General features: G+C 53.7%; 8 protein-coding genes across 8 annotated transcripts; 2 read left to right on the top strand and 6 right to left on the bottom strand.

Annotated features, from left to right (window-relative positions):
• On the bottom strand, window positions 1-2838 carry CABS01_05968 (uncharacterized protein; the record flags this gene model as incomplete). Its single annotated transcript, XM_060539336.1, has 2 exons — window positions 1-2271; window positions 2323-2838. The coding sequence occupies 2 exons, from the start codon at window positions 2836-2838 to the stop codon at window positions 1-3; spliced, it is 2787 nt and encodes a 928-aa protein (XP_060404731.1).
• Window positions 2839-3996: 1158 nt separating this feature from the next.
• Window positions 3997-5790, bottom strand: CABS01_05969 (uncharacterized protein; the record flags this gene model as incomplete). Its single annotated transcript, XM_060539337.1, has 6 exons — window positions 3997-4300; window positions 4381-4401; window positions 4580-4604; window positions 4703-4798; window positions 4890-5010; window positions 5083-5790. The coding sequence occupies 6 exons, from the start codon at window positions 5788-5790 to the stop codon at window positions 3997-3999; spliced, it is 1275 nt and encodes a 424-aa protein (XP_060404732.1).
• A 1677-nt stretch (window positions 5791-7467) lies between these two features.
• On the bottom strand, window positions 7468-8833 carry CABS01_05970 (uncharacterized protein; the record flags this gene model as incomplete). The annotated part of the gene is made up of 3 exons (XM_060539338.1): window positions 7468-7512; window positions 7574-8247; window positions 8311-8833. 3 exons carry the CDS (start codon window positions 8831-8833, stop codon window positions 7468-7470), a joined length of 1242 nt encoding a protein of 413 aa, XP_060404733.1.
• Window positions 8834-10155: 1322 nt separating this feature from the next.
• CABS01_05971 (uncharacterized protein) lies at window positions 10156-11346 on the top strand (the record flags this gene model as incomplete). The annotated part of the gene is made up of 1 exon (XM_060539339.1): window positions 10156-11346. One exon carries the CDS (start codon window positions 10156-10158, stop codon window positions 11344-11346), a length of 1191 nt encoding a protein of 396 aa, XP_060404734.1.
• Window positions 11347-12438: 1092 nt separating this feature from the next.
• Window positions 12439-14089, bottom strand: CABS01_05972 (uncharacterized protein; the record flags this gene model as incomplete). The annotated part of the gene is made up of 4 exons (XM_060539340.1): window positions 12439-12498; window positions 12555-13061; window positions 13122-13703; window positions 13799-14089. 4 exons carry the CDS (start codon window positions 14087-14089, stop codon window positions 12439-12441), a joined length of 1440 nt encoding a protein of 479 aa, XP_060404735.1.
• A 2451-nt stretch (window positions 14090-16540) lies between these two features.
• Window positions 16541-19819, top strand: CABS01_05973 (uncharacterized protein; the record flags this gene model as incomplete). Its single annotated transcript, XM_060539341.1, has 6 exons — window positions 16541-16719; window positions 16778-16894; window positions 16956-18080; window positions 18151-18280; window positions 18337-18392; window positions 18991-19819. 6 exons carry the CDS (start codon window positions 16541-16543, stop codon window positions 19817-19819), a joined length of 2436 nt encoding a protein of 811 aa, XP_060404736.1.
• A 728-nt stretch (window positions 19820-20547) lies between these two features.
• On the bottom strand, window positions 20548-21546 carry CABS01_05974 (carbon-nitrogen hydrolase; the record flags this gene model as incomplete). Its single annotated transcript, XM_060539342.1, has 1 exon — window positions 20548-21546. One exon carries the CDS (start codon window positions 21544-21546, stop codon window positions 20548-20550), a length of 999 nt encoding a protein of 332 aa, XP_060404737.1.
• A 2239-nt stretch (window positions 21547-23785) lies between these two features.
• On the bottom strand, window positions 23786-25155 carry CABS01_05975 (guanine nucleotide-binding protein alpha-2 subunit; the record flags this gene model as incomplete). Its single annotated transcript, XM_060539343.1, has 5 exons — window positions 23786-24130; window positions 24188-24446; window positions 24502-24659; window positions 24855-24967; window positions 25038-25155. The coding sequence occupies 5 exons, from the start codon at window positions 25153-25155 to the stop codon at window positions 23786-23788; spliced, it is 993 nt and encodes a 330-aa protein (XP_060404738.1).
• Between the last annotated feature and the right edge of the window lie 297 nt (window positions 25156-25452).

Here is a 25452-nt window from a genome sequence, read left to right on the forward strand (position 1 = left end):
TCATTTCTTGAAATAGTTGTAAAACATGGCGTCCATGTCGCTCCCCACCGCGGCCGCTGCCGCAGTCATCCCCGCATCGTGACCGCCGCCACCACCACCCATGTCGTTCACAGACGGCCACTCCCAGTTGGCCGCCGCCCCCATGTCAAAGTCGACGAGCATCTGCCCGCCGCTGTGGTCAGGGAACCAACCCGCCGCGCCAGCCTGGCAGTCCACCAGGTCCGCGAGCGTGAGGTGGTGATCCCCCGTCGGGGCCCCCAGCGCCGCGGGGTCCATGACGTGAGCGAACAGCTCGTCTGCGGCGCGCCAGTCATGCTGTTGCTGTTGCTGTTGGTGCTTGTTGTGACTGTGACTGTCTCCGGGGCTGAAAGGGTTGAACGGGGTCGCGAGCTCGCTCGTCGAGGTCATGGAGTCGTCCGCGGACGAAGACGACGAGACGGACGGCATCATGGACGTGTCCATGGGGCTGATGAAGGACGAGGCCGAGTCCACGGCCGTCGGGGCCCCCGAGAACGGGTGGTCGTGGTGATGCTGGGGCGGGGTATGCGGGAGGGAGGAGTTGCGGCGCGACATGGAGTGCGTCGTGGTGGACGAGGAAGATGCGTACGAGTCGGAGCGCGCGTGGTGGCTGATGCTGATCGGGATGCTCATGCCGCTCCCCGTGCTGTTCCTGTTGCTCTTGCTGCTGCTTCTGCTGACGTTGCCGCCGAACGCGCGCATGACGGCCTTGAGGTGCTTCTTGATGGCGCGGACCTGACCGCCGGGGGAGAGGAAGTCGGAGGCCGCGATACCTAGGAGGCGGGATGCCAGGGCTTCGAGGCGGCCTTCGTAGACGGCAATCATTTGCGGCTCCATGTTGAGGACGCCGGCTTGCTTTTGCGCGTAGATGAAGGAGAGGCCACGGGCGCAGGTGTCTAGTGCCAGGCAGAAGACGTCGGGGAAAGAGTTTTTGCTTTGTGCGGGCATGATGACGGGGCCTTCTTGCGATGTCTGCTCCGCGATCTGAAGCATGATTCCCACGAGCTCCTGCGCTGAGCCGATGAAGCGCTCGACGGTCTCGGCCGTGAGGGAAAAGGGCTCTGCTGGAGGCGGGGCGCCGGGGAGGATGGCCGGGAAGAGGAGGTGGATGGCCATGGTGTGGTACACTGACAGCACGAGGGAGCGGGAGGGCGCGTGGGCAACCTGGCGGTTGAGGAGGTGGATGCTCTCCATCAGGACACGGTAGACCTCGCGGCAGACGCACTCCATGTCCTGGGGCGTGCTGCCCTGCTGGATGCGCTGGAGTGCGAGCAGAGGCGCCTCCTGCCAGAAGTTGGTGCTAACCGTCTCGTTGGGGTCGGGCTCCTGCGGGTAGAGGGCGAAGATGTAGGCCGTGATGGAGGCGATGTGGGCGAGAGGCCACATCTCCTTGATCATGCTCTTCTGCTTCTGCAGCGTGGAGAAGTTGTCTGAGACCTCGTCCAGGCGCATCAGCACGGACGAGGTCTCGTCGACGGGAAGGAAGATGGAGGTGAGGCTCGTTGGGAGGAGCTGCGAGAAGTGGGTGCCCATTTGCAAAAAGGTCCAGAGGGTGAGGGTGTAGGTCGTCCAGTAGAGGTAGGCGACGATCTCCTTTTCGACCTCGCAGACGTCGATGCCGTTGATGCGGCTCGTCGTCAGGGGCGCCGAGGAAGCCGAGATGGTGTCCTTGATCTCGGTCGCCAGGCGGCCGGAGAGACCGATGTAGCACGTGGCGCGCTTGATCTGCCCTTGGCAGAGGCTGTTCCAGCCCAGGAGCATGAGGACCTGTGCCGTGCTGATGCCGGGGAGAGAGATGCCGGCGCCGGGCATGCCCGGTTGGCTGACCCGGGTCGAGATGGGACGGTTCTGGAGTTGAGCTGAGGCCCACCGGAGGAGGACGTGTCCTCGTGCCATGGCAACTTCGTCGCCGAGAGAGAAGGAGGCGTCGGCGAGGATCACTGCCAGAAGGACCTCGTCGTGTGTGCCGTCTCTCAGTTCGCGAAGAAGAAGGGTCTTGGAAACGAGGAAGGAGAGAGGGTGGACGCTGTACCACACGTCGACCAGCTGTCCAATCTGTCGAGTGCCGTAGTCGGTCAAGGGGCTCGGTCCTGTCGGTGTTGTATCGAACATTGATGGTGTGGCGTCGCTCGCGAGTCCTGTGAGATAGAATCTACCGCCGCCCTGTTCCATGAAGATGGATCCCAACCCGCCAAACTTATCAACTACGAGACCGACTAAGTCGTGCGTGAGAAGCTGCAAGATGCCGGTGTACTTGAGTCAAGTTAGCTTCGTGCAATCCAGAAGGGAGTCTTGGACCCATACCTTGACATCCCGATGACTAAACTTCGAGTTGACAACATTCTCGCTACGATCCTGTAAAGTTAAGCGCAGAGTCTGGTTGTACGCCGATATCCTCTCCTGCCACGGATTCGACTTGGGCCCAGGCGTCGGGTTCTCGCCAAAGTTTTCGATAAACATGCTGTTGAGCATGGTAGCCACGTCTTCGCCGCCGCCCATGAGGGCCACGGGCGCCGCACCACCGGTACCCTCCATCTGTGCAGGCTCCTCCATAATGGTCGTGGAATGCGGCGAACCACCCGTTGAGGCTCGCTGGCGCTGTTGTACAGGGACGCCGGTGCTGTCGCCGCCGGTGCTGTTGTTTCTACTCATGTCTTGGGATACGGTGCGGGTCTTTGGCGGCCGCGAGTCCCAATCGTAGACGCAGTCGACATTTTGCTTGCGGCAGGCTTCGCAGATGGTCTCGTTGCTGCACTTGATCTTGCGTGCGCGGCAGAAGCTGCAGCTCTTGCGGAGCGGGTGTCGGGATGTGAGAGACATGATGGGGTATAGTTGTCTAGGTTTTGGGAGTTGATAAAGAAAGAGGGAAACGATATTATACAATACACATTGGTTCTATTTGTACAATAGTATATCGATACCAATGCAGGAGGAAAGCGAGAGATAGACGGTGGGTTATTGGGTTGAGCCGCCGCCGACTACGATTGGTGGTAGTCTGGATAGATGAGGGAGGCTTGAAAGGCTTGAAGCAAAAAAGAGGGAGTCTTGAAAAGCTGCGTCACTCGTCTTCTTCAACCCTTTCGTCTGCAGTGGCAAAGTCTGATACCAACATGGTCCATTGTCGTGGTTGGTGGTTTCTTTGAGATGTTATAACTTCAGTCTGCAGAGTAAGCCAGTGTTGGAATAAGATGAGACGAGGCAAGGTACCGTTGAAGGATGCAAACTGGGGTTAGAATGCACAGTGTCGGGGAGGCTTCGAGGGGGGTGAACAGTCAACGGAGGAGGTGTTGATGTAAGAAGGGGGGTGTTTCGTGGTTGACCATGGGGTGCGGCTTTGGGAAACTGACAATGTACATGTAAATTTTACTCCCATCAGCAAAAGCCCATCAGCTTTGGACATTGTATGGTTGTGGTTGTGGGACGGGCTTTTCGACTTCGCACATGTTTACATGTACCCGACCTACTCTGCCTCAATCTTACTAGTCTTGGGGGCCAAAAGTCGGCAACTCGAGTCCGACTCCAAGACGAGTTAGCCGACCTTGTCGCGCTTGCTGCGCCGCCCTCAAGTTATGCAAAAAGCTGCACAACAACAACAAGCGCGGAGGTACACGACTACTTTGAGGCAGCGACAAGAGTCCTTTTGCAACTGCGTGTATTCACGGGTACTCCTGCAAGTCAAAGTCGTTATCCAGCCAGAATAGTCTTAGTGTAACTGAAACCCCTGCCTCTCGAACGATATCCCTGTTCCCCCCCACGCAGCGCGAAAGACAAGAAAAGACCGACTTTGTGAGCCCGCCCGTGGCTGTGTGTCTTGTCTTTCCCCTCCAGGCACCCGCTGAATCCGATCCAACAGCTATTCGTAATAGAACTTTCGGGCGATTACTCCAGAATGAGTGAAACATCAATGTTGAACAACTGCATTCCCAAAAGAGATAGACCCATACGAGCTAGGCAGAATAATAAACGTTCTTCTCTCACTCATGTCTTTGTCGATGCAAAGTCTAAATGTGGTACAGTGGGTTGGAACCCATACAGAAACTCGAGAAACCATAGCCAGGCGCCGCCGGGCAGAAAAGCATAGATCAACCACCGCAGCAACGGTCCAATGCCGTAGGGTAGAAAGGCTCCGTGTAGTAAAATAAAGCGGAAACTGAACTTGACCACTTCCTTTGCCCTCTTTTCTCGCATCTGGCTGTACTTCTGGAGGATTGGTTCTACTTTCTGCTCCAAAGACCCTCGATTTTCCTGGATTAGGCTAGCCAGAACCGCCGCATCTTCAATTCTGCGTTTGAAAACACCTCGGATTAGCATCTTCAATCACATTCGCGTCTCAATCTCGATCTCAAGCATGGAGAAACTCACGCTAGGTTTCCGCCCTGGCCACTGTTCAAGAAAGTTGCCAAAAGTCAGTAAAATGCCGTTGGAACTAGGGAGAGGAATGGTTGGGAAAGCCTTTCCCGGGGGAGCAGCCCCAAGCTAGATGCTTAGCTTCCAGACTAGGCTCCGTGATCTGCAACGGAGGGATTTTGAGAGGGGCGCGCGCGTTTCCGCAAATACGTACAAGGCACTGGTCATGCTGTGCGCGGCTGTTGGAACCAGTTAGCGGGTTCAATCCTCCATCACAAACAACCTTTGATGAGAAAGGTCATGGAATGATAGGGAAGACAGAAGAGGAAGAGCTTACAGTCGCCGATAAGACAGACTCTGCCTCGGGCCATTGAAGGGAACTCAACTTCTTGGAACATATTGCAGGCAAGGATACGCTCGTTCTTTTCGACAACTAGAACAATAACACGTCAGATTTGGGCGTTCCTTCAAGCCACCCGGCAATGTCGTCAGCGAAATGGGAGGGATTCAGCTCTCTGACTTACTATCTCTAAACTCTCCTTTCTCCGCGAACGGGTGGAACTTGTCTCCGTAGACTGAATTGATGGTATCTTCGTCACAGTTGCTCCAGATAGACCGATCATAATCAACCTTCTCGTCGGTTTTCTGTTTCGTTGCCAAGATTAGCTGAGGGTCACCCCTACCGGCATGCGTAGGAGTACGGAGGACTTTTCGTACCGTGACTCCGATGAACCATTGTCGGTTGTCGGGGCATGGCCAAGTTGTGAGAGTCGAGTTTTCGTAGAGCATCCAGTTGGCGACACCGAGGTCCTGAGTACTAAGATGCTCCAGCGGAGCGGTGATGCCACTCATGTGGACACGCCCTGTGAACTTGATGGTGTTGGCCTCCTTGAGGCCAGCGTCTCGAGCCAGGCATCTCCGGATAACAGACCGTATCCCATCAGCACCGACGACGACGTGAGCCCGGAACTCTTTCCCCTCGTCAGAGACCACCCTGACGAAGGACTCGCTCGGATCGTCAATGACATCAACAATCTTTGTGCCGAACTGCACGACATCATCGCCTCCCGCAGCATCAAAGAGTAGTCTGTGAAAGTGGTGACGCTCCAAGGACATGACCGGATACCCGAACTTGGCCTCGCAGCCCGCCCAGTCTACCGTATTCCAGAGCTTATTACCGCGCCAGATTTGCACTTTCCGCAGCTTCTGGCCCGCTTCCAGCACTTTCTCGTACACGCCGAGTTGATCGAGCATGCGGAGGCCGTTAGGCGAGAGCGAAATGCCCGCGCCGACGGGGCGCAGCACGTCGCTTCGCTCGAGGACCTTGCACGAGATGTCGAGGCGCGAGAGGATGGCTGCCAGCGTGAGACCGCCGATGCCGGCACCGACGATGAGGACCTCGGCGTCGACTGGAGATGATGACATGGTTGAGAATGGGGAAGGATGCGGGACTTAGGTATGTAACGTTCCCCCTCGAGAGGATGATGATGATGTCTGAGTTGCCTGTTTGGCGCTTCCCCTATAGTGTCGGGCCGAACGAAGGATGATAGGTTTCTATATGAGCAGTGGAGTTCCATCGGCTTTCATGGCAGTTGAGAGGCGTCTTATGTATTATTCACTCAACGTGTCTCGAAAGATCGCGGTGAGATCCAATCATAGGATAGAGACGCCACTGTTTATCCGCGTTCCTTCGGCATTCAACTACCCAGGTGCCCCGGCCGTCTTGGAGCGGAATAATCAACGAAAAAGATGGGCTAAGAGCTAAGACGGAAGGTTTTAAGGCTTAGGCCGGCCGGGTTTGTTCTTTATTAGACTTGGTGGGCTGCGACGTGGATTCCGGCTCCGGGGGCTGTGCCGCACCGTTCCGGACAGGATCTCAGCGGCGGCCGGTCCGTTAGTTCGAGGGGTACGCGGAGGTGCTGGGGAACACGTAGATATCAAAACAGGCACTAAGTCATGTTCTTCAATTCTCGTGCCGGAAACTGCTAAGAGTGCCGCATCACACTGGTGACGGAATTCCCTAATCAAACGAGCTTGGAGATTCCCCATTTTACTGGAGATTGAAATTCCCCTGCTGAGTTGATTACTTCTGTTCTGATTTTAGTCTACTTGCCCTAGAAATTGACGATGCTAAACCAAGCAACTCTCGAGTCCGGTCCTGGTAAGTCATATATGATCAGATATAGCAGTCCATTCAAAAGAACCTCTTTGTAGCAATAGCAGTCAGGTTTGCCTCGAGTCTCATTAATCGCTTTAGACACCTCTCAACTACTTCCTTGAGGGGTTCCAGGTGTCAAAAACGACTCTCCATCGCGACTTAACCAATTTCTTGTGCTGCGACAATATTTTCCTACTCAAATATCTTGATCTACCAAAGCATTGCTATTTACAAGAGACACTGAATTGTTTACTTAGCGCTGTCGCTTTTCGTGGTTGTAGAGGCGTCAGGAGGATGAGGCAGTGCTCCAGCAAGCGGCACGGTGACTGGGAACTTCGATGGAAAGCCACTGATGATTCATGGTTGCAGTGATCATTCTAAATCGAAGGAACTTTGTAACAATTCGAAAACAACGCCGTAGTCCGTAAGGCAATGTACACGAACATTGGAGATCAACTTGGATGGGGAAGCCAGCCCCCCAGGAACCCAAAAAGGCGACTCCCGTTCGGGGCGGGGCCGGGATCCACTCTTTCCGGATAGATTCCCACATGGATCCGGCAGTTCCGAAATTAGAAACAGTCGGTGCCTGCTCGCTTCTTGAATAAGCCCCAATGCTGCTTTGAGCAGAGATCTCCCTCAAGCCACCAGAAATCTCCCAGATACACTGCTGTGTAGGGGCATGCACGATCCATCCTTGAGGAAGCGACCAAGATATCGCGAAAAGAACAACCCGTTTCTGAGTATTATTGGGTCACACCTCTACAAATCTGGATATTCTACGCCGTTACTCCACAAATATGCTTTCTAGCACTCACTCCCACGCGAGAACCGAGGGTTCGATTCATTAGTCCTGAGGTGACCCCATGGCCTTCAGGAGTACCTTATGCCGAGGGCCTGACTTCGTCAATCCCACGAGCAGTCGAATATGACACAAACTGGATTGCCTACCACTGGATCTCAGCGATACCGACCTGAAGGGTCTCAAAGTTCTGGAGCAACCGTTAGTACCACGGACATCGTCACTGACGGAATAATATGGCGGAAACATACCATAATAGCGACCTTGTCCTTGAAGAACGTCTCGCCAAAGTTTCCAATGAACCTGTCGCCGGTCGCCATGGCGCGCACATTCAGAGCGCACCTCCCGTCCGGCAGCGTCTCGACGTAGTGCTTCGGCGTGTTGGTCCAGACCTTGTCGTGTCCAGCAAACTTGTAGCTCACGGTGGGGAACGAGGCGACGTTGCCGCAGTCGACAGAGTACATGGACTGGTTGCCGTTGTTGATGATGGTGGGGTCCTCGAGCGTGAGCGGCTGGCCGCCCGTCAGGTTGACGAGCTTGTCGTACGCGTTGGGGGTGAGAGGGATGCCGCGCCCGTACGAGGCGTGGTCGAAGATGGAAGCTTTGCCCGAGCTGTTGGACGTGGGTTCCGTGGGCTGCAGCTCGTCGCCGATCCAGAGCGAGTCGAGGGGCGTGGCCCAGTAGTTGTACAAACCCGGAGAGTACTCAAAGGCAAGCGTGTTGACGTCGGGGAAGACGTAGTTTGCGTACCAGTAAATCTCGCTGTCCTTGACGACCTGGTCCATGATGCCGCCAAAGGACTGGAGGCCGTCGCTGCCACCGCAGGTGGGTTTCATGGACTCTTCGTAGCAGTAGACGAAGCTGATGGTCGGGTTCTTCCATTGGCCGGCCTTCCACTGCTGGTAGAATGGCGACTGGAAAGAAGCTGGAAACGAGTCAGTTCAAAGTGTCATATGAGAAGCTTCATCTACAACTCTTGATCACGTACCATTGTCACCCTTGAAAACAGGGGAGAGACCCAAAACTCCAGTGAAGGGGTACGGGAAAGCAGAGAGATCAAAGTTGGTATCAGAGAACTGCATGATGGAGTTTGAAGTCACCGGGCCGATCTGGACAGCATCTTGCGCATAGTCGACCGTGAGAGGCTCCCAGAAGAAGAAGTGGTTGGGCAGCCAAGTGCGGCTAGGAAAACGCTTAGATGCGTCTCGGTGAGATGTCGACTTGGCCGGGTCGTAGTAGAGCTGCTGCGCGTTGAGGCAGGCCGCGGGGTCGTTTTCTTCTCCGTAGCACTTGGGCGAGAGGATGTACTGGCTGATCCAGGTCCAGTCCACAAAGATGGGGATTTCCTGAGGAGGGTTACCGATCTTCTGGTGGGAGAGGAAACCGAACTGGTTCCAGGTGAGTTGCATATCGAAACGATCGGCGGCCCAGCTGCGAGGGGCCCTCATCTTGCCTGCTTCAGTAGAGCCGGCCAAGAGTGGCAGCAGTACTGCAAACCTGGAGAGCTGCATCTTGTCGATGTTATGGGATGGATCTCGGAGCAAGCGCTCGGCAGGAGGATGAAGGTCTATTATGAGAAATGGGTGAGGGAAAGGAGTGAGCTGATGAGTTTGAAAATGCCACAAGACTGTGATCAGGTCCTCCTTCTTAAGCATTTCCTCACTTCGGAGGTGGTCCCGAGGAAGTCTGGCAGTCAGCGTGGCCCTGATCTCCGTTTCCGTCCCCTCTCGGAGGCTTCAGTGTCATTGAACAAAACTCCAATTCGGGAGAACAAGAAGGTTTATTTTTGCGGAGTGACTAGTGGCCAAGCCACACTTGGTCTCCGTGAGATCGACAGCACTCGTCTTGCATCTCGTCTGGGTTCTCCATGTCTCTTTGTTTTGAATGTGAGTGAAGCCTAACGACATATGTGCGGTCAGAATCATGAGGACGAAGGAAGAAATAAACAGGAGTAGTAAACGACTTCACCAAAGTTGCCGCATACCCGACAATCTGGGACGAGGTTCCACTGCCGGAGACAAACCCCCGCATCTCTTTCGAGACTACTGTTGTTGTCGCGATGTCGTCATGGTAGCACACGACATCAAACAGGAACCCCTACCACGGATCTCGATCCAATCAAGCTGTCAACGCTCGTGTGCGTCGCGCTCATGAAGTTTCCCGAAGACCGATGCCATGGTTAACTCCATCGACGCAGGACACTAAGGAGCATCTGGGGAACAGCCTTCTGTCGTTTCAACGGCTGCGGATCAATCACTCGCCACGCGCTGGCCCTCCTAGTCACCGCCGTGGTCGTCCAGTGTTCCATGGAGAACCTCCGGTGACTCTAAAGGAGAAGCGGATGGCGCCTGGAAGTGGTCCTTTGGGTATCCGTGCCATCTCCTTAGCATCTTTTGTTACTATCGGAGCGGTTCCACGCTTCAAGGCTACGAGATGAATCTTCTCTGGAACACCATCCAGCACGGCTGGAGACTGACATCGTCATCTCGGTCGTGAGAGTTCATCGCCACTTTGCATCACGGTTTGCAACTTTTTGCCATCACGGATTTAGTTTGCAATGTTCGATATAAGACTTGGTCTTCGAGGAGGCTGAAAAGTGCTTCCAGAAGGTTATCAACAAGCTTCTCGGCGCATTCGGTCGTCAAAGGTTCTCGTGAGCATCTCGCCGGTTGACCGGCCTCATTCAGAATCAAAAGATATTTTGCTTTTACTCACCAAAGCCCAGCTTTTTGCCAAGACTAATTGCTCTCTGCTTTCGCTAAGATCACGACAACTACCGTCTCTTACTCATCTCATCATATTACTTACATTTATCCGCATCGCTATTACCAACATGGAGGTCATCACTCTTCTCCAAGGAGACGAAGACTCCCACCTTACACCATTTTTCATGTGTCACGCCATCTCAGGGCTCGCACTACCCTTTCTCCGCCTCGAAGCTCTTAGCGAGGACGATGAGAGGCCAGTATACGGCATTACTTCCCCTATGCATTGCCCTGGAGGCGATGACTTTGAATTTCCCGAAACATTGCGAGATCTCGCTGCACTCTACGTCGAGAAGATCAAAGAAGTCCAGCCATTGGGCCCTTACTTATTAGGAGGATGGTCAATGGGCGGTATGATCGCCATGAACATGGCTATGGTTCTGCGCGACCAGGGAGAAAAGGTTACAAAGGTAATCATGCTCGACTCGGCCAACCCGGAGACCTTCCCCTCGTTCCCCAGCGCCAAGGATCACCGCTCTCTCACCCACCTCACCTTTACCAGGACCGTTGCTGCCGACATCAGACTGATGGACGCCGACTGTTCTCCCATCGGGTCGCCCGTCATCAGCGAGAGCGAGTTCGGAGACTACCTGACCCCTAGCGAGAACCGAACGAGTACATGGGGAACCTTTACAACAGAGATCTCATACTCCAGCAGCACTTCGAGCGATTACGAAGACGATAGCCCGGCTTGGTCCCCGAGTACTCCTGGGTCACCAGCTTGCAGCAGTGACGCCGGATCAGAATACTGCCCCGAGCAAAATCGAATGCTGGAAGACTTTCCTACCGAGGATCAAATCGACGCCGAGATCCTGACAGCAGCTCACGATCTCGAGGTCGCCAAACACGAAGATGGAGAAGAAGGCGACGAGGACGAAGAATTGGACGACGACAACGAGCCGGATCAGGTCCGCGACTTTCTACAAAAGATCAAGAAGCACATCCACAAAGGCCTCGGCCTCATCTCGACCGTCGAGCCGGGCCAGTTACTCCCCAAAGACGGCGTCTCCGACTTCCACACCGTCCTCATCAAGTGCAAGCCCGACCCGTTCGACGACCCCAACCTTACCCAGCGTGAGCGCGAGGGCGTCATCTTTGTCCGCTCCGTCATGCGTGAGAAGGCCATGTGCTGGGAGGCGGACAAGTTTGCCAAGTTTGAGACGGTGCCCTTCAGCGGCGACCACGATGGCGCGTTCGAGCCACAGCACGTGGGCGAGCTGAGCGGTATTTTCAGAAAGTGTTTGCAGGGTCTGGCATGATCATGGCATTTTGGAGGTTGCCTTCCTGGTTGAAGTCCTGGTGGCTTCATTACTCATTTTTTGTTTACTGTTGGAATTTGTGCTTTAAGGCGCGCATGCATTGAAAGCGATGGATGGCAATGTGATTTACGGTGTTATTGGCGGCATTATTGAGGGCGTTTGGAGTTGATTCCATCTACGGGTCGAATTGTATTGGTGCGTCGGTAAATTAGACATATCTTAGGCATTTACTCTAGTAGCTCACAAAACTGCATTAACTTTATCCTGAAGCTATTCGTAATGCTCAACATCACCATCAATACCGCGCATGTAGGAATTCGGGGAGCAAGTCATCTTTCTAAAACGTGTTCCTTTTCTTCGTGCCTCATTGACATAGGCCTCATCTTAGCTCCTAGCGGCGGGGCAGTTGATGGGATTCTATGGCTTGGCGGCTGCGCAACAAGGCTTGGTCGAAGCATTGCGAATCTCGATCGGAAGGAGGAGCCAGCAGGAAGTAAACAACGAACGTCGAAAAGAGCTGCAGTCTTTGTTTACATTCTCCATCTCCGTGCCCCTCTCCGACATATTGCTTAAGCTCGCGGAGGTATAGAGGCACGCTTAGACTCCCCAATCCCTGCTTCTTCCGGATGAAAGAGGACTGGCCTCCGCCCCCATCTGGATGCATGTCTCCTCCTCCACGGAGATTTTCTGCTGACAGGCAGGTCAATGTTCCAGAAGTTTAAACTACGTTGCATTCGTGTAACGCTGAAATATGACCAAACTCAATTTTACTCGGCGAAGCTTGGTGATCACGAGTGCTAAGATTATGCAATGTCGCCGGCAGATCAAGAGCGTCAATGGCGCACACCGGCCGACGATAAACATATTTCATTTGTTTCTAGCCCCCAAGTAGAGCGTCTGATCCGGGTGCGAACGAGGCACAAGTAGGAGACATGTTTTATGATACAGTGTTCGCAACGGTAATTTCAGCTTACAGAGAGGTCTAATGATCATAACTTCATTGATTCTCTATTCCAATAATGCCAAATGCCCATCGCTCATTATGGTGGACTACTAATTCTACTCATATAACCGTCGTGCACTACAATAATCTCAACATCCCGCCATAATCTCGGGCCACTTTCTCCTAGAAACCTTCACTTTCAAGTCACCCTGATAAGATGTCAGCAAAGCGACCTAGATATCTCCAAAACTATTGGACGGCCTACCTTCAGCCAAGGGGAGCCAACCTTGTCAAAATCGAGGTCTTCAAAGTCAACAGTCCGAGGCTGGTCCGGCGAAGCCCAGGTAATATCGTAGGACCGCAACAGCGTCGTTAAGGTCTGCGTCACAATGATCATGGCCATCTTCTCTCCTGGACATCGATGGCTGCCGCCGCCAAACAGCATGCTCTTCACACTGTTGCCGTCCTTTTCTTCGAGGTTAACAAGCTTGTTCTCGGCATTGAGCCAACGTCCGGGCATCCAGGTGTCCGGGTTCGGATAATTGGCGGGGTCATGGTGTGTCAAGTAGGGCGAGATGGACACAACTGAGCCCTTTGGCACGATAATATCCGTACCTGGGACAGGTACTTCCTGCATCGCGAGACGGAGGCACTTCATGCCTGCATAGTAGCGCATCGTCTCCTTGATACAGGCCTGTAGAAGCGCCGAGTCTGTATTTCCGTTACGGGCATCTCTCTTCACGGCTGCCATGACATCGGGATGGCGTAAAAGCTGAGAGGCGTTTGTCAGTTTTGCTGCTCATTCACGTGAAGAGATGAAGACTATACGTACGCATACCACGACCCACGAGATCGCAGCGACTGTGGAAGTGTGAGCAGCAAACATCAAAACAGTGTGATGAGAAGGAAGAAAGTGCCTCAAAGGCGCCATGCTCTGTTCGTGCAGCGTGTGCGTGATGTAGTCCGGCAGGTCAGTCTCGAGGTCACCGTTCTTCGCCGCGACGTGTCGCTGGCTAAGCTTTTCCCAAAAGATCTCCTTCACGCGCTCACGAGCGCGATGCAACCTCCTCGCCGGGGGGTGAGGCACCCAGTCGGGCAGCACAAAGGACCAGATGCTGCCAATATCGGACTCCATCGCGTGCAATAAGCCCAAGAGCTCTTCGCTCGACTCGTAAAAGTCATCGCCCATCAACGTTCTGACAATGACCTTGTGCGTCAATTCGGACACGCCGTCAAAGAGCTCCACATCGGTCTTGGTCGTCCACTCAAGTGCGCAGCGGTGCGTCTCCTCCACGGTACACTTGGCCATGTGCGCCTGAGCCGTGGCGCGGTTGATGTACCGGCTGAGGGAGCCGACCATGACCCTGATATTATCCATGTATCCAGGGTCGAGTATCTTGTTGAGAAATATTCCCTAACAATCACATGTGAGTTGAGACAAGTCCTACTTTTCTAAATGTCTCAAAATCTGGGGTTGAGGTGGCTTATCTGGGAGAAGGGTGACCTCACCATTCCGTGGCCGAAAGACCAAGCCTTCTCGGGCATGTCGAGATAAGCCTTGTTGAGCTCATTTCCACGAAGCCAGACATTGTGGACCGTTAGGATCTGAATCGAGAAGATGTTACCGCATTGGGATTGAGCTCGACGGATGAGCGAGATGGGCTTGACTGCGTAGTCGTGGGCGTCGCTGAGGAAGGAGAAGAAGCCCTCGCCTTTGTAGGCGGGGATCGTCCTAGGCTTGGAATACCATCTTGCTAGAAGTATTACTGCGACCAACAGTGCTGGAAGAATCAACATCATTCGAGGAGTGGACGACGACTGGACCGGCGGAGAAACGAGTGTGACTGGTGTATGAGCCAGACGGGCTCGCGGATACACTCGAAGAGAGAAAATAACGAGAAATATTGGTGGACTTGTCCAGGAAAAAGGATCTGGAGGGCACGAGTCTTTCTTAAGTTCAGCAAATTACCAATCTCCATGAACACTGAGAGATGCCCGACGGCGGAGGTCCGTCTGAAGCCAACGAGACAACAACAAAACAACAATTACCTTCGTGGTGGATGTTGAAATGAACTCCATCGCGTAGCCAAGGCCACCCGAAACATGTTGACTTGTCGGTGAAGGTCGATTTTCTTGCTCCGGTGGGTAAACAAAACGTCCCTCCGAAAGGCCTCGGAATGCGGTGATGTCCAGGCGTTGGGCTCAAGGGATGATTTAGCCTCGTCGATCTGGGGTATGAGCCGCTCCATCGAAACTGTGGCTTGAAGTGGCTCATGCATGGATACTCTAAGATATTCTTTGCATCAAGCTTAAAATCCCGTGACTTGAAGATCCTGCACATGCCTATTTCAGCTTGAGGATTTGCGGGAGCAGTCAGATGTGACTCCCATTATCTCCTCGTCGATATGCTTCAGCCCGTCGGAGATCGCGAGCGCCTGACTCCGCCGATCCTCGAGCATGGCATGGATGGAGCCTAACTCAATGGAATCACTTTCACATATGGATTATACGAAGTTGGGCTCCTCTTCCCTGGGTTCGGACTACGGAGAGAGCTTGAGGAGTCATGGGTGCGCGGCCAAGGTCCGCCTGCGCCTTGGACATCTCGATCTCATAAGACCCATGCTGCTAGCGTTCCGCCGATCGCTTTTAGCAAAGAACCGTTTAATAATTGTTCGAACGCGTAAGAGAGGACTCCGCCGGAAGCTTTTTGATGGCTTGGCTTCGTCGGAGGTAAACATGCTAGTTGGATGTTTCTCGTATATTGTCTGCATCACATTTGGCCAAGTACTCTTCCTCTTGGAATTTGCGGTTGCACGATGCAACAGATGTCGCATTGAGAGCTTCTAGAACATCACTCAGGACGACGGTTCACTTTATTTCACCGTCGAATCCCGGTGGCGTACGTCATGCAATGCCCTCTCCGAAGGTCCGGGTGGATTGCTGTGCCGTGAACATACGCAAACGGACTATGGAACTGCTCTTACCCTGTCGATGTCGCGTGACACTTTGAGTGGATATGCCTACTTCTTTCATATGGAGGATGAGGGTCGACTCAGAATATATTATCGACGATAAACCCTCCGGTCCTAACTCAATTCCTGGCGCCATCACGTAGCGACACTGGCCTCTTTGGCTACAGCTGTCTTCGCCCATGTTATCGTCTAATTCTGATGGTTCTCATTCTTATACTCTGACAACTCATGGTTTACTTTCATTCTGAGTACTGTGAGCTTTCATTTCTTGCTATTACTGAAGGGCCCTCTGAGCGCACGCATAGTTGGTAGGCTCACCTAAAATGAGATACTGGTAAGGCCAGTGGTCTGGAGATAAGTGAAAGAAGCTTTGAGAGGTTTCGCATCAAAATCGCAGCGAAATCTAGATCCAGCGATCGTTTTTATGCACCCCATGCTCAGTTTGACGTGTTGAAGAACACTCTGTGCTCTGATCAACGAGTCTCTTCAGGCGATTGGGAAACTGTCTAGATACTGCCAGCCCGCCTTTCTGCCCTTTTTCTTCTCTTCGCATACCGTAAACTCTTATCTTAAAATCGACATGGTTGCAAATGCCTCGACGAAATTAAGACTAATGATGACACGATCCTTTTGTGCTGTCTGGTGATCTTATCATGCCAACATAGAGTGCCGATCGCCAAAATGTTGGATTATGCGGTTGCTCGCTCGAGGTATCCTGGCCTATTTCACGATTCAAAGAGCCACCGAAATTAAGAGTCAAGCCAGTCAAGAGCTGTTGGCTGTTCTTCTTTTACAAAGCATACTTCCGATGTTCTCCGGAGTCTTCCGTGTTGACTCGGACGGAGGCTGTGCCTTCTTAGCCAATCACATCTTACCACCGGCCGTTGCGGCGGGATCCACCCCGGGGCTCCCATCCGTCTCCTAGCGGAGGAGCCTAGGTAACAGCATCCAACATATCACAGCCACTCTCACCCAAGCCGGACTTTGTTCTTGGAAGTCCATTTCGCTAATCTAATCCTTGGCGTCTCGTTTGACTATCGACCGATTGTGCTTCGTATTATACTTTTGCCAACTAAGGACCAAGACGGAGGAAAGAGGGCTGTACATATCCTCGATCTTGTGGTCTGCGAAGCAGGGGAGAAGGGGGCCCAAAAGATCATCGGCGCAATGTATTTAACAGTCACCCGCGACCTTCCGGAAGAACTCCTTCCTGCCCTACCAGCAACCACAGACCATCCTCCTCGTCAACGAATCAGCCAACCCGCCATAGCTCCTCGCCATGCAGCTGTCACTTCTCCTCGCTGCGTTTTCTGCGCAGGCAGTCCTTGCCGCACCTCGGATCAAAAGAGACGCCCTCAAATCATGTGTGGAGGAGGTCTTTGGAGGGAACGCGGCTCTGCGCATCGTGACACCGACTGATCCTACTTACCACGATGCGAGAATCGGAGAGGCCATCCAGTGAGACCGGTATACTGCCTCAAAGTTCAGGACACAGTGCTTACCATATGGTCAACAGGTTTACACAGATGCCAGTGTTGATTGCTTACGCAGAAAAGCCATATGAAGTTGCACCCTTGATCCAATGCGCAAAGACGAGTGGCATCAAAGCAGTCCCCAGAACCGGTGGTCACCAGTAAGCATTCAACATCTCCAAACCTGCCCTCGGTGAGTTCAAAGTAACTTACTTTGCACAGCTTCCTCGGGTACTCCGCCCTCCAAGATGCCCTCGTCATCGACATCACCCACATCGACTACGTCAACATCGCAGCAGACAAAAAGACCGCCACCGTCGGCGCCGGCATCCGCTTCGGCGCCCTCTACACGGCCCTCGGCCAGCAAGGCCTCGACTGGACGGGCGGCATCTGCCCCACAGTCGGCATCTCGGGCTTCCTCTCCGCGGGCGGCTTCAACATGCAGATGCGCCAAAACGGCCTCGGCGTCGACAACGTCGAGTCCGCAAAGGTAGTCACCTCAGACGGCTGCATCGTAACGGCCTCCCGCGACGAAAACGCCGACCTCTTCTTCGCCATCCGCGGCGGCGGCGGCGGATCCTACGGCATCGTCATCGAGTGGACGCTGCGCATGTACGAGTTCCCCCGGTCCGCCATGGTGTACCTGCAGTGGAACGGCTCCGACACGCGGTTCGATATCGCAAAGACGTTCCATGAGTGGGCGCCCCGCGCGGACAGCGCCCTCAGCTCGCAGGTGAACTTGTACAAGAACCGCACCGACGTGATTGGGTGGTGCTACGGCTGCACCCTCGACAAGCTGCAGGGCATGGTGAACGCCTCCGGGCTCCTGGGTATCGGCAAACCGGCGGCGTACATCTCGGGCGGGTGCAACACCATCAACGCCCGCCTCTTCGGCTACGGCGTCAACGAGTGCGGCGCCGACGAGGCCGTTGCGCAAGTCGCGCCGTTTGTCGTCAACACGATCCAGCAGCCGTTCGTCCAGATCCCGGGTTACGCAAACTTCACTTACAACGAGACGACAAAAGCGCCCGAGCTACCCCCCGCGCAGCCCTGGGCGCGCTTCATCCGCCTGTCGAAATCCTTCATGGTCCAAAAGGATAAGCTGCTCACTGACGAGACGATGAAGAACGCCATCTCGCGGATCGACGAGCTCGACGACGCGGCGCAGGGGTGGATCGAGTGGCACGCGTGGAACATTTCGGTCGCGGGCGATGCGGCGTTTGCGTGGCGCGAGCAGGCGTATTCGCACATGGAGTTCATCGTGTCCAGCTCCGCGGATGAGAAGGTCCATGCTGGCTATGTGAAATGGTTCAAGAGCCTGGAGGATTACCTACGTCCTCTTGTTGGGTGGGTTCTTCTTCGTTCTAGTTGTGTTTTGAGCCTGATGAGAATGAGTGACTGATGAGAGTGACAACAGAATGGCGAGTTACTCGGGCTACATGGATGACACGATTTCCACCCCTCCGCTTGATTCGTACTACGGCGCCAATGTCGCAAAGCTGTCTCAAATCAAGTCCAAGTACGATCCCCGGGGCTTCTTCGCGAATGTAAGTATATCAACCGCCAGACAAACTGAATACATCGACTAACGAAGAGAACATAGCCTCTGAGTATCAGAGCTCTCTACCCAAACCAAACGGTGACCGGAGACAGCTGTCTGTAGATAAGGTGAAGACAGATCACGATACAAGGTTACCGAAGAACCGTATGACTGTGACGTCAGAACATAGTGTGCTTGATGACAAGCTGTAATCCAGCTGTGGAGCGAGATTCCGTCGATGGAAATGTAATGTAGCTGAAAGATCATCCCTTCACCCGCGCATGATCGAGTCAAGATAACCCACCCGATTGGGTCCCAAACATCAGATGAGTTGAACAAGCTCTCTTACCGAGGCCGTATCCCGCGCGGGGTCGACCGTGCAATGTCCGTCACTTTGAATTGGCTTTTTTGTTACTTCATTCTCCCACTCTCACATTCGTATTCTGATCTCAGATTGGCGAATGTACCTGCAGAAACATATGCACCATGAATACCACACTTGGCCGAGGAGCGCCAAGACCTGATGAATTGAGCGATGCGGGTTCTCTCTTACGGTGAGTCAACAAGCTGAAAAGCGATTTGATCTGATATCTAGCTGTAATTGTGTTTGTGCTGTTGAGTTGTTGCGAGTGAAGTCACAGCATTATCTCGTTCTGTCCGAAAGCGTCCATGATGGAAGAGAAGTTGAGTCACTTTTCCCACTGACCAGAGACCAAGGCAACCCCAAACCATAATCTGGCTCAAGACCTCAGACCAGTCCTTTGCAATCCACAAGTCCCTCCTAGTAGAGTCCTCAAAATACTTCCAACGCTGCCTCGACGGACCCTTCGCCGAATCCCACACAAACACAATCGACCTCAACGACACCGACGACAACGCAGACGGAAACGACGGCGAAGTCAACGTCAGCATCAGCCCGCTGACCCTAGGCACCTACGTGAAACTATGCTACTTCACCCGCCTCACGGCCCAGCGCGTCAAACGCTGCCGCCGCAACGCGGCGGACCACCCGGGCGAGGACGCCGTCTACTACGAGGTCTCCCCCTTCTCCCTGAAACCCTGCGACATGCACACCCCGCACGACCTGACGGAGCTCGTCGACATGTGGTCCCTCTGCGACCGCTTCCACGACGACCTGCTCCTGGGGAAAGTGTCCACCGCCATCCGCGAGACGCTCGACGTCGGGGCCACGAAGCTCGGCGGCAGCTGCGGAGGTGGTGATGCACAGCAGCAACACGGCGCCGAGTGGTGGGTCTTCAACTTCGCCAACGGCTACGTCGCGCTGGCGAGCCTTCACCGGAGGAGAGACGACGACGTCGAGGGGTTGATGGAGAGGTTGCGGGATCTGTTTGTGCAAAACTGTTCGCCGGCTTCGTGGGAGAGGCTCGCGGGCCAGTTGCCTAGCGAGTTCGTGGTTGCGGCGTCGATTGCGTTCCAGGCCAAGATGGCGACGTTGATGCCGCACGAGGCGGCGATTGCAAGGGTCAATGGGGCGAGTCTGTGTTATGAGTGTAAGACTAGGGTGCAGACGGCTTTGAAGAGATGAAGATAGATGTACGTTTTTCTCTTGGCTTCGTTTCTAATGATTGTTTCGGCTGCAAATGGGATGCCGAAGCGGTCATTTTTCAGCTGTGACAGCAGAAGAGGAATTCCTTCAGACCTGCCATGAGGGCTATTATTGAGTTGATGTGGATTCCCTTACACTATGAAGACCAGATTACGTCTGTCTTATAGGTAAAGCCAAAGTCGATGCATGGTGGTGTTTGTTTTGGGATCAAAGCCTTGGTGGTCTACGATCCTCGTGGTTCCCTCCATCCTGTATCTTGGACAAAGACAATAGACAGAATCACTGGCTGTATGAGTATTCCTCATGTTCTGAAGACCGATAGATAGGCCCAGACTTTGGCTGCTCCACAGTGAGGGCTGAAGATCATCATGATCACCTGCTTGGATGACGGCGAGTAGCCCTCGATATCTCGAGGCTGACATGTAGTGGAGCTTCAACTGATCAACGTCTACGAGATCCCTCAATCACCGTGATATCCCGCATATAACTCTGCTTGAAATGTAAGGCAGGTTTCATTGATGCACGTAATACCTAAGCTGAAGTCTTTCCTCCCACCCAACCATCTTTTGTATGCGCCACAATGGTATACATGGAACCGACACCCCTTTCTATATGCACCTAATCTGCTCCACAAGCTTCAACAAACACACATCATCATCTCTTTGAAACTCTCTTACACCAAACATCCATCCCATCCCATACCATCCTCATTGCTTTCCCTGACTAACATCAGGATACACATCAAACCTCCTCTGCGAATTAATAGGAATATTCCTCCTCGCCTCCTCAATCTTCTCACCCTCCAACTCCCACGCAACAGTCCCCTCCCCTTCCTCCGCCTCAACAAGTACATTCGCCATCGGGTCGATAATCAACGAGTGTCCCCAAGCGTGGTACGTCGCGCCCATGTCCCGCGCGGGACTGCACATGGCCACGTAAATCTGGTTATCCACCGCCCTCCCCTGTCCCAGCAGCCGCCAGTGCATCGGCCCCGTCGTCAAGTTGAAGGCGCCCGGGTACACGAGCGCGAAGCATCCCCGGCGCGCGGCGATGGCCGCCAGCTCGGGGAACCGCACGTCGTAGCAGATGGCCACCGAGATCCGCCCGTACTCGGGGAGGTCCACGACGGTGACCTGGTCGCCGGGGCTCAACACCTCGCTCTCCTTGAAGGTGATCTTGCCCGGGATATCGATGTCGAACAGATGCACCTTGCGATGCGTCGCCAACAACTTCCCCTCGGGCGAAAAGATCAAGCTCGTGTTGTAGAATTTCCCCGTCTCGGCATCCAGCTCCGGGACGGAGCCACCGACGAGGTAGCTCCCGCTCTCGCTCGCCATGGCCGCCAGCGCGTGGAAGCTGGGGCTCTGTTCCTTGGTGGGCGGGGACGGGAGCAGCGTCTCGGCGTACTTTGGGAAGTAGTCGCACCCGTAGGGCGAGTTGAAGCACTCGGGCAGGACGACGATTTTGGCGCCGGCGGCGCTGGCCTCGAGGACCTTGGCGCGGGCGTTGGCGAGGTTGGCGGCCTTGTCGGCGCCCGAGGCGAGCTGGATGCAGGCTAGCTTGACGGGCTTCTTGAGCACCGGGAACGGGAGGGACGACATCTTGCGGACGTTGCGATGAAAGTTGCCAAAGGGGACGAGGCGGTGGGCAGGAGAGTTGGTGATTGTTGTTGATAGGGTGCGGAGGGTGCGGAGGGCGAGGCGCATTGTATGTTGGAAGGAAGGGCTACGTGCTTTCCGAAGCGGAGGGGGTTGCGATTTGCGAGTGACGTTTGGTTCGGCGCGGTGGTGGTGGTGGTGGGGGGAGGAACGATAACGGCGGGGTAGCTGCCGTGACGGGCTTCGCGGTCGGAGCTCATCCCTGCGGTTCGGCTATTGACCGCATATCGCACTGTGTTTGTAGCATTCGAAGAGACGAATTCCTACAGTGCGAGGTACCTTTCACGGCTCCGAATTGTCCGATCCGTTATCGGGAAATTGAATTGCTTCGGCCCGGCTCCGATCGGCCTTCACCTTGGACTCCCCCGCGTCCAGCCGCCGCTAATTACTTTGTTTTCTCCTTGGACATTCCTTACTCCATGATCAAGAAGGATCCTTGCTCATCATTGCGCCTTGATATATAGTACGCAGTATTGTATTATCTCAAGTATTGATATACGGCTCGTGTCTTCCGAATTCTCATTGTCGTTTCTGAGATCTACAAGACCAGTTGAAGTATGCCACCTCGAAGCACGACAGACCTCATCAAGTAGAATCGATTCAATCCTCCGAATCCATCCCTCCATCCCCGAAACACAAGACACATAGACTCCATCGCCATGCCTACCATCCCCCATGGTGATGAATACCCTCCCACCTACACTCTCCCGGGCCGAGTAGGTAAAGGAATGTTTCTACGTAGCTTATAAGCTAGGGAGCAATCCACAACAGACATTCCATACCCCAACAAAGATCCCAGATCTCAACGCTACGGGAATCGGGCTACAGCTTTACCGTGGCACGCAAACTGAACCCACCTAACCCAGCAGCATCGGAACCTAACCAAGACTCGTTTGCGATTCCCGTGCCACACCTTACATTCCAGGTCAACTTACATACCAGCGAATGAACCCAAGCAATCGGTAAACCTCACGACGCACCGGTTGGCCGTCCGCCGCCGCCTTTCTTGCTTTACACCAGGCAAGGGGCTGAGATAGAATGCAAAAGAAAGGAAAATCAGAAATCCCCAACGACGTTGTAACAGGCACGCACCATTACTTACCCCAATCTCTCTTCCTCCCGATAAACAGCTGAATCTTTTTTTTTTTCGGCAGCCTGCCTGGCGACGTTCGTCCGGCCAAATCAGCTCTTGCTTCCCCCGCGTGAAACATCTTCTTTGTAAGCTCATGTTTGGGGTATCACAAAATCCGAAACCATGACAAGCCCAGTCCAGTCCAATTCTCCCGGACGCCAGTTATCGGTTAGAGCACGACGTAGTATCAATAACCGTTGCAGTCTGGTCCCAACCCAACTCCTTGGGTCGGATATGCCACTTCTACATGAAAGCTTAAAATTGAGGCTGATGTTTCTTCAATGCGAAGAGTGTCAGGCATTGGAGGCTCGACCGAAAATAAACTCCATCGAACAAGATCCCTTTACATATTTAGAGCATACGCATTGGGCGGTCATCAGACGGAATTTTTAACATGTTTTATCTGATTTTTTCCTTTTCTCTTGTAAATGAGATAGCTGCTTGCTCTGTAGCCCGCGGCGCTTCCGCCTCGCAGCATAAATCCACACACATGTCTTTCCCCTGACCCCCAATGTGAGCGGCAAAGCTTTGAAACACTTGATTAGGTATCAATCCATCGTTACGCGAATCCAATTCTGCTCGGCCTCTCTCTCCACTCGCTCCCGTTTCGTCTCATACTAACCACCCTTCGCAACCTGCTCCGCCTTCTTTCCTTTCTTCCCATGAGCCTCAACCTTGAGGCTCCGAGTTGGGACCACTCTCAGTGGTTTGTTTACCGTTCTTCTACTGGCCTCGGCTGCGCGGTACCAACGACCGCTGTGATGATGATAATATGCAAAAAAAATAGCCGAGTGATCCAGCCACAATTTTTTTTTGCCAAACTCTCTGTTCAGACCAACGCCGGCATATGAACAATAGATGACGAGAAATTAGACACAAAGGAAGTGGAGTAATATACATCCATATCGGTGCCGGCGTCCGCAATGGGCTCGCTGATGTATCGCGACCGGGAGGCCCAGGCGTGTAATCGCAAATATACGACAAAGTGGCAATCGTCGTGAATGACTAGCGCCGCCGGGCGGGGCCGTGATGAGCTTAGGAAAGCCGGAAAGACCGCGGGTATCGATTAGAGTTGGCATGTTTCATGCATGCCGTGGGGTGGGGGGTTGAGGATAATCATAGGCCACCTGGTGACCCAATATCGCTGGCTCTGCCTTATAGTATCAGCTGCTTGAGGTTGCGCTGGATAATCATATCCTGGACCGAGCCCATCGTGATCTTGAGCAGGTTCGTATCAGTGGCGTTCGTGAAATGTCCGTAAATTTCCTTCTCGGTGTTTCGGTTGAGGGCGCGGAACTTGTCCAAGAAGTACTTGCTGGCAGACTTCCAGTCTTCGGCGGGGCCGTGGTAATCCGTGAAACCGTGCGACGTGATTGGGTTGTTAGGGAGCTTCTCCTTGAAGAGATCCATCTTGTTCAGAAAGAGGATAAGGGCAGACTTCGTGAACCAGTGCGAGTTGGCAATCGACTCCCAGAGCATGAGCGCTTCGTTCATTTGGTTCTGTTGGGTTGGTCAGCTTGACAGAAAGCGAGAAAAAATAGACTCGGTCACACTTACGCCGTCCTTGTCCTCAACCAAACATTGATCGTATCCGCTGATGGCGACAAGGAAGAGCAAGCAATTGACATTTTCGAAGCAGTGGATCCACTTCTTCCGTTCTGAACGTTGGCCACCGACGTCGAACATGCGGTATGTCAGTTGACCGAGGTCGAAAACCGTTTCGGTGATTCCCGTGGTTCGCAGTCTTGATCGCAATAAATCTTGGTCTGTGGGCTCGTAGCTCGCATCCCAAATGCGGTCCAAATCGTCACAGAAGCTATATCGGTTAGGCATATTGTCTGCAAAGGTAGGTGGTGCGACAGTATGCTTACTATGCCAGGTTGTCGTGGAGGGCGAACTCGTTGCCCTTTGCTATTGCCTGCTTGACACCACTGTCGACCCAGAGTTCTTTGACAGGTTGCAGGTAATCGCGCGGGAGAGGGTCTTGGGCGTTGATCTCGTGTTCCACCAAGATATGCGCCATGTGCTTCTGTAAGAGACACCATGTGTTAGCCGGGCCGTTCTATTCATTGCACGCACGAAGAGTGACAGGATGTCTCGAGGTTGTCGCACGCAATTGGCGTCAACATGAGCTTTATCGGGGGTCGCTTGCCTCATTTTCGGGGTTGCTGAACTCGATTCCCATTTCGGTCATGGCATCTTGGATCAAACGGAATGATTGGACAATGTTGTTGAACACGACCGGCTTCCATTCGAGCTTTTCGTTCTTGCTGAAACCTTGTGCGTAAATCAACTTCATTTGCTTCAGGACAGTGGATTTTCCAGATTCTCCGGCACCTGTGCAAATGAAAACAAAGTCAGCGCACGAACAGATTCATTGTGCTAGTTAGCGATCGCGTCAACATACCCAGCAACAACAGCTTAACTTCTTTGGATAGGCGCTTCTCATCTTGTCGGATCATGCGGTCGAGGTCGCGCGAACGAGCACCACCGCCGTCATCTTTTGTTCGAGCCCCGAAACACATATTGGTGTAGGGACGTTTATCGCCGAATAACTTGGGTGCACGAAGGAGCCGGCGCGGTGACGCTGAACAAGTGTTGGGGAAAAAAAGAAAAGAAAGTAACGCGTTCAGTCGGTAAGAAAAAGTGTGGGCAGAAACCGAGAAACAATCAATGAGGCGGATAGGTGGAGATGGTAACGGTCTAAGGCGAAAACGAGGTGGGAGAAGAAATGCGAGCAGCTAGTTCCGGGGATGAGGGTTCTTGGAGGAATTCGCGTCGAGGTCCAGGTAGGATTGGAACGGTCTCGCAATGGTCCGAGG

This window comes from Colletotrichum abscissum, assembly GCF_030869225.1.
Source record: "Colletotrichum abscissum strain IMI 504890 chromosome Unknown Scaffold_12.1, whole genome shotgun sequence".
NCBI lineage: Eukaryota > Fungi > Ascomycota > Sordariomycetes > Glomerellales > Glomerellaceae > Colletotrichum > Colletotrichum abscissum.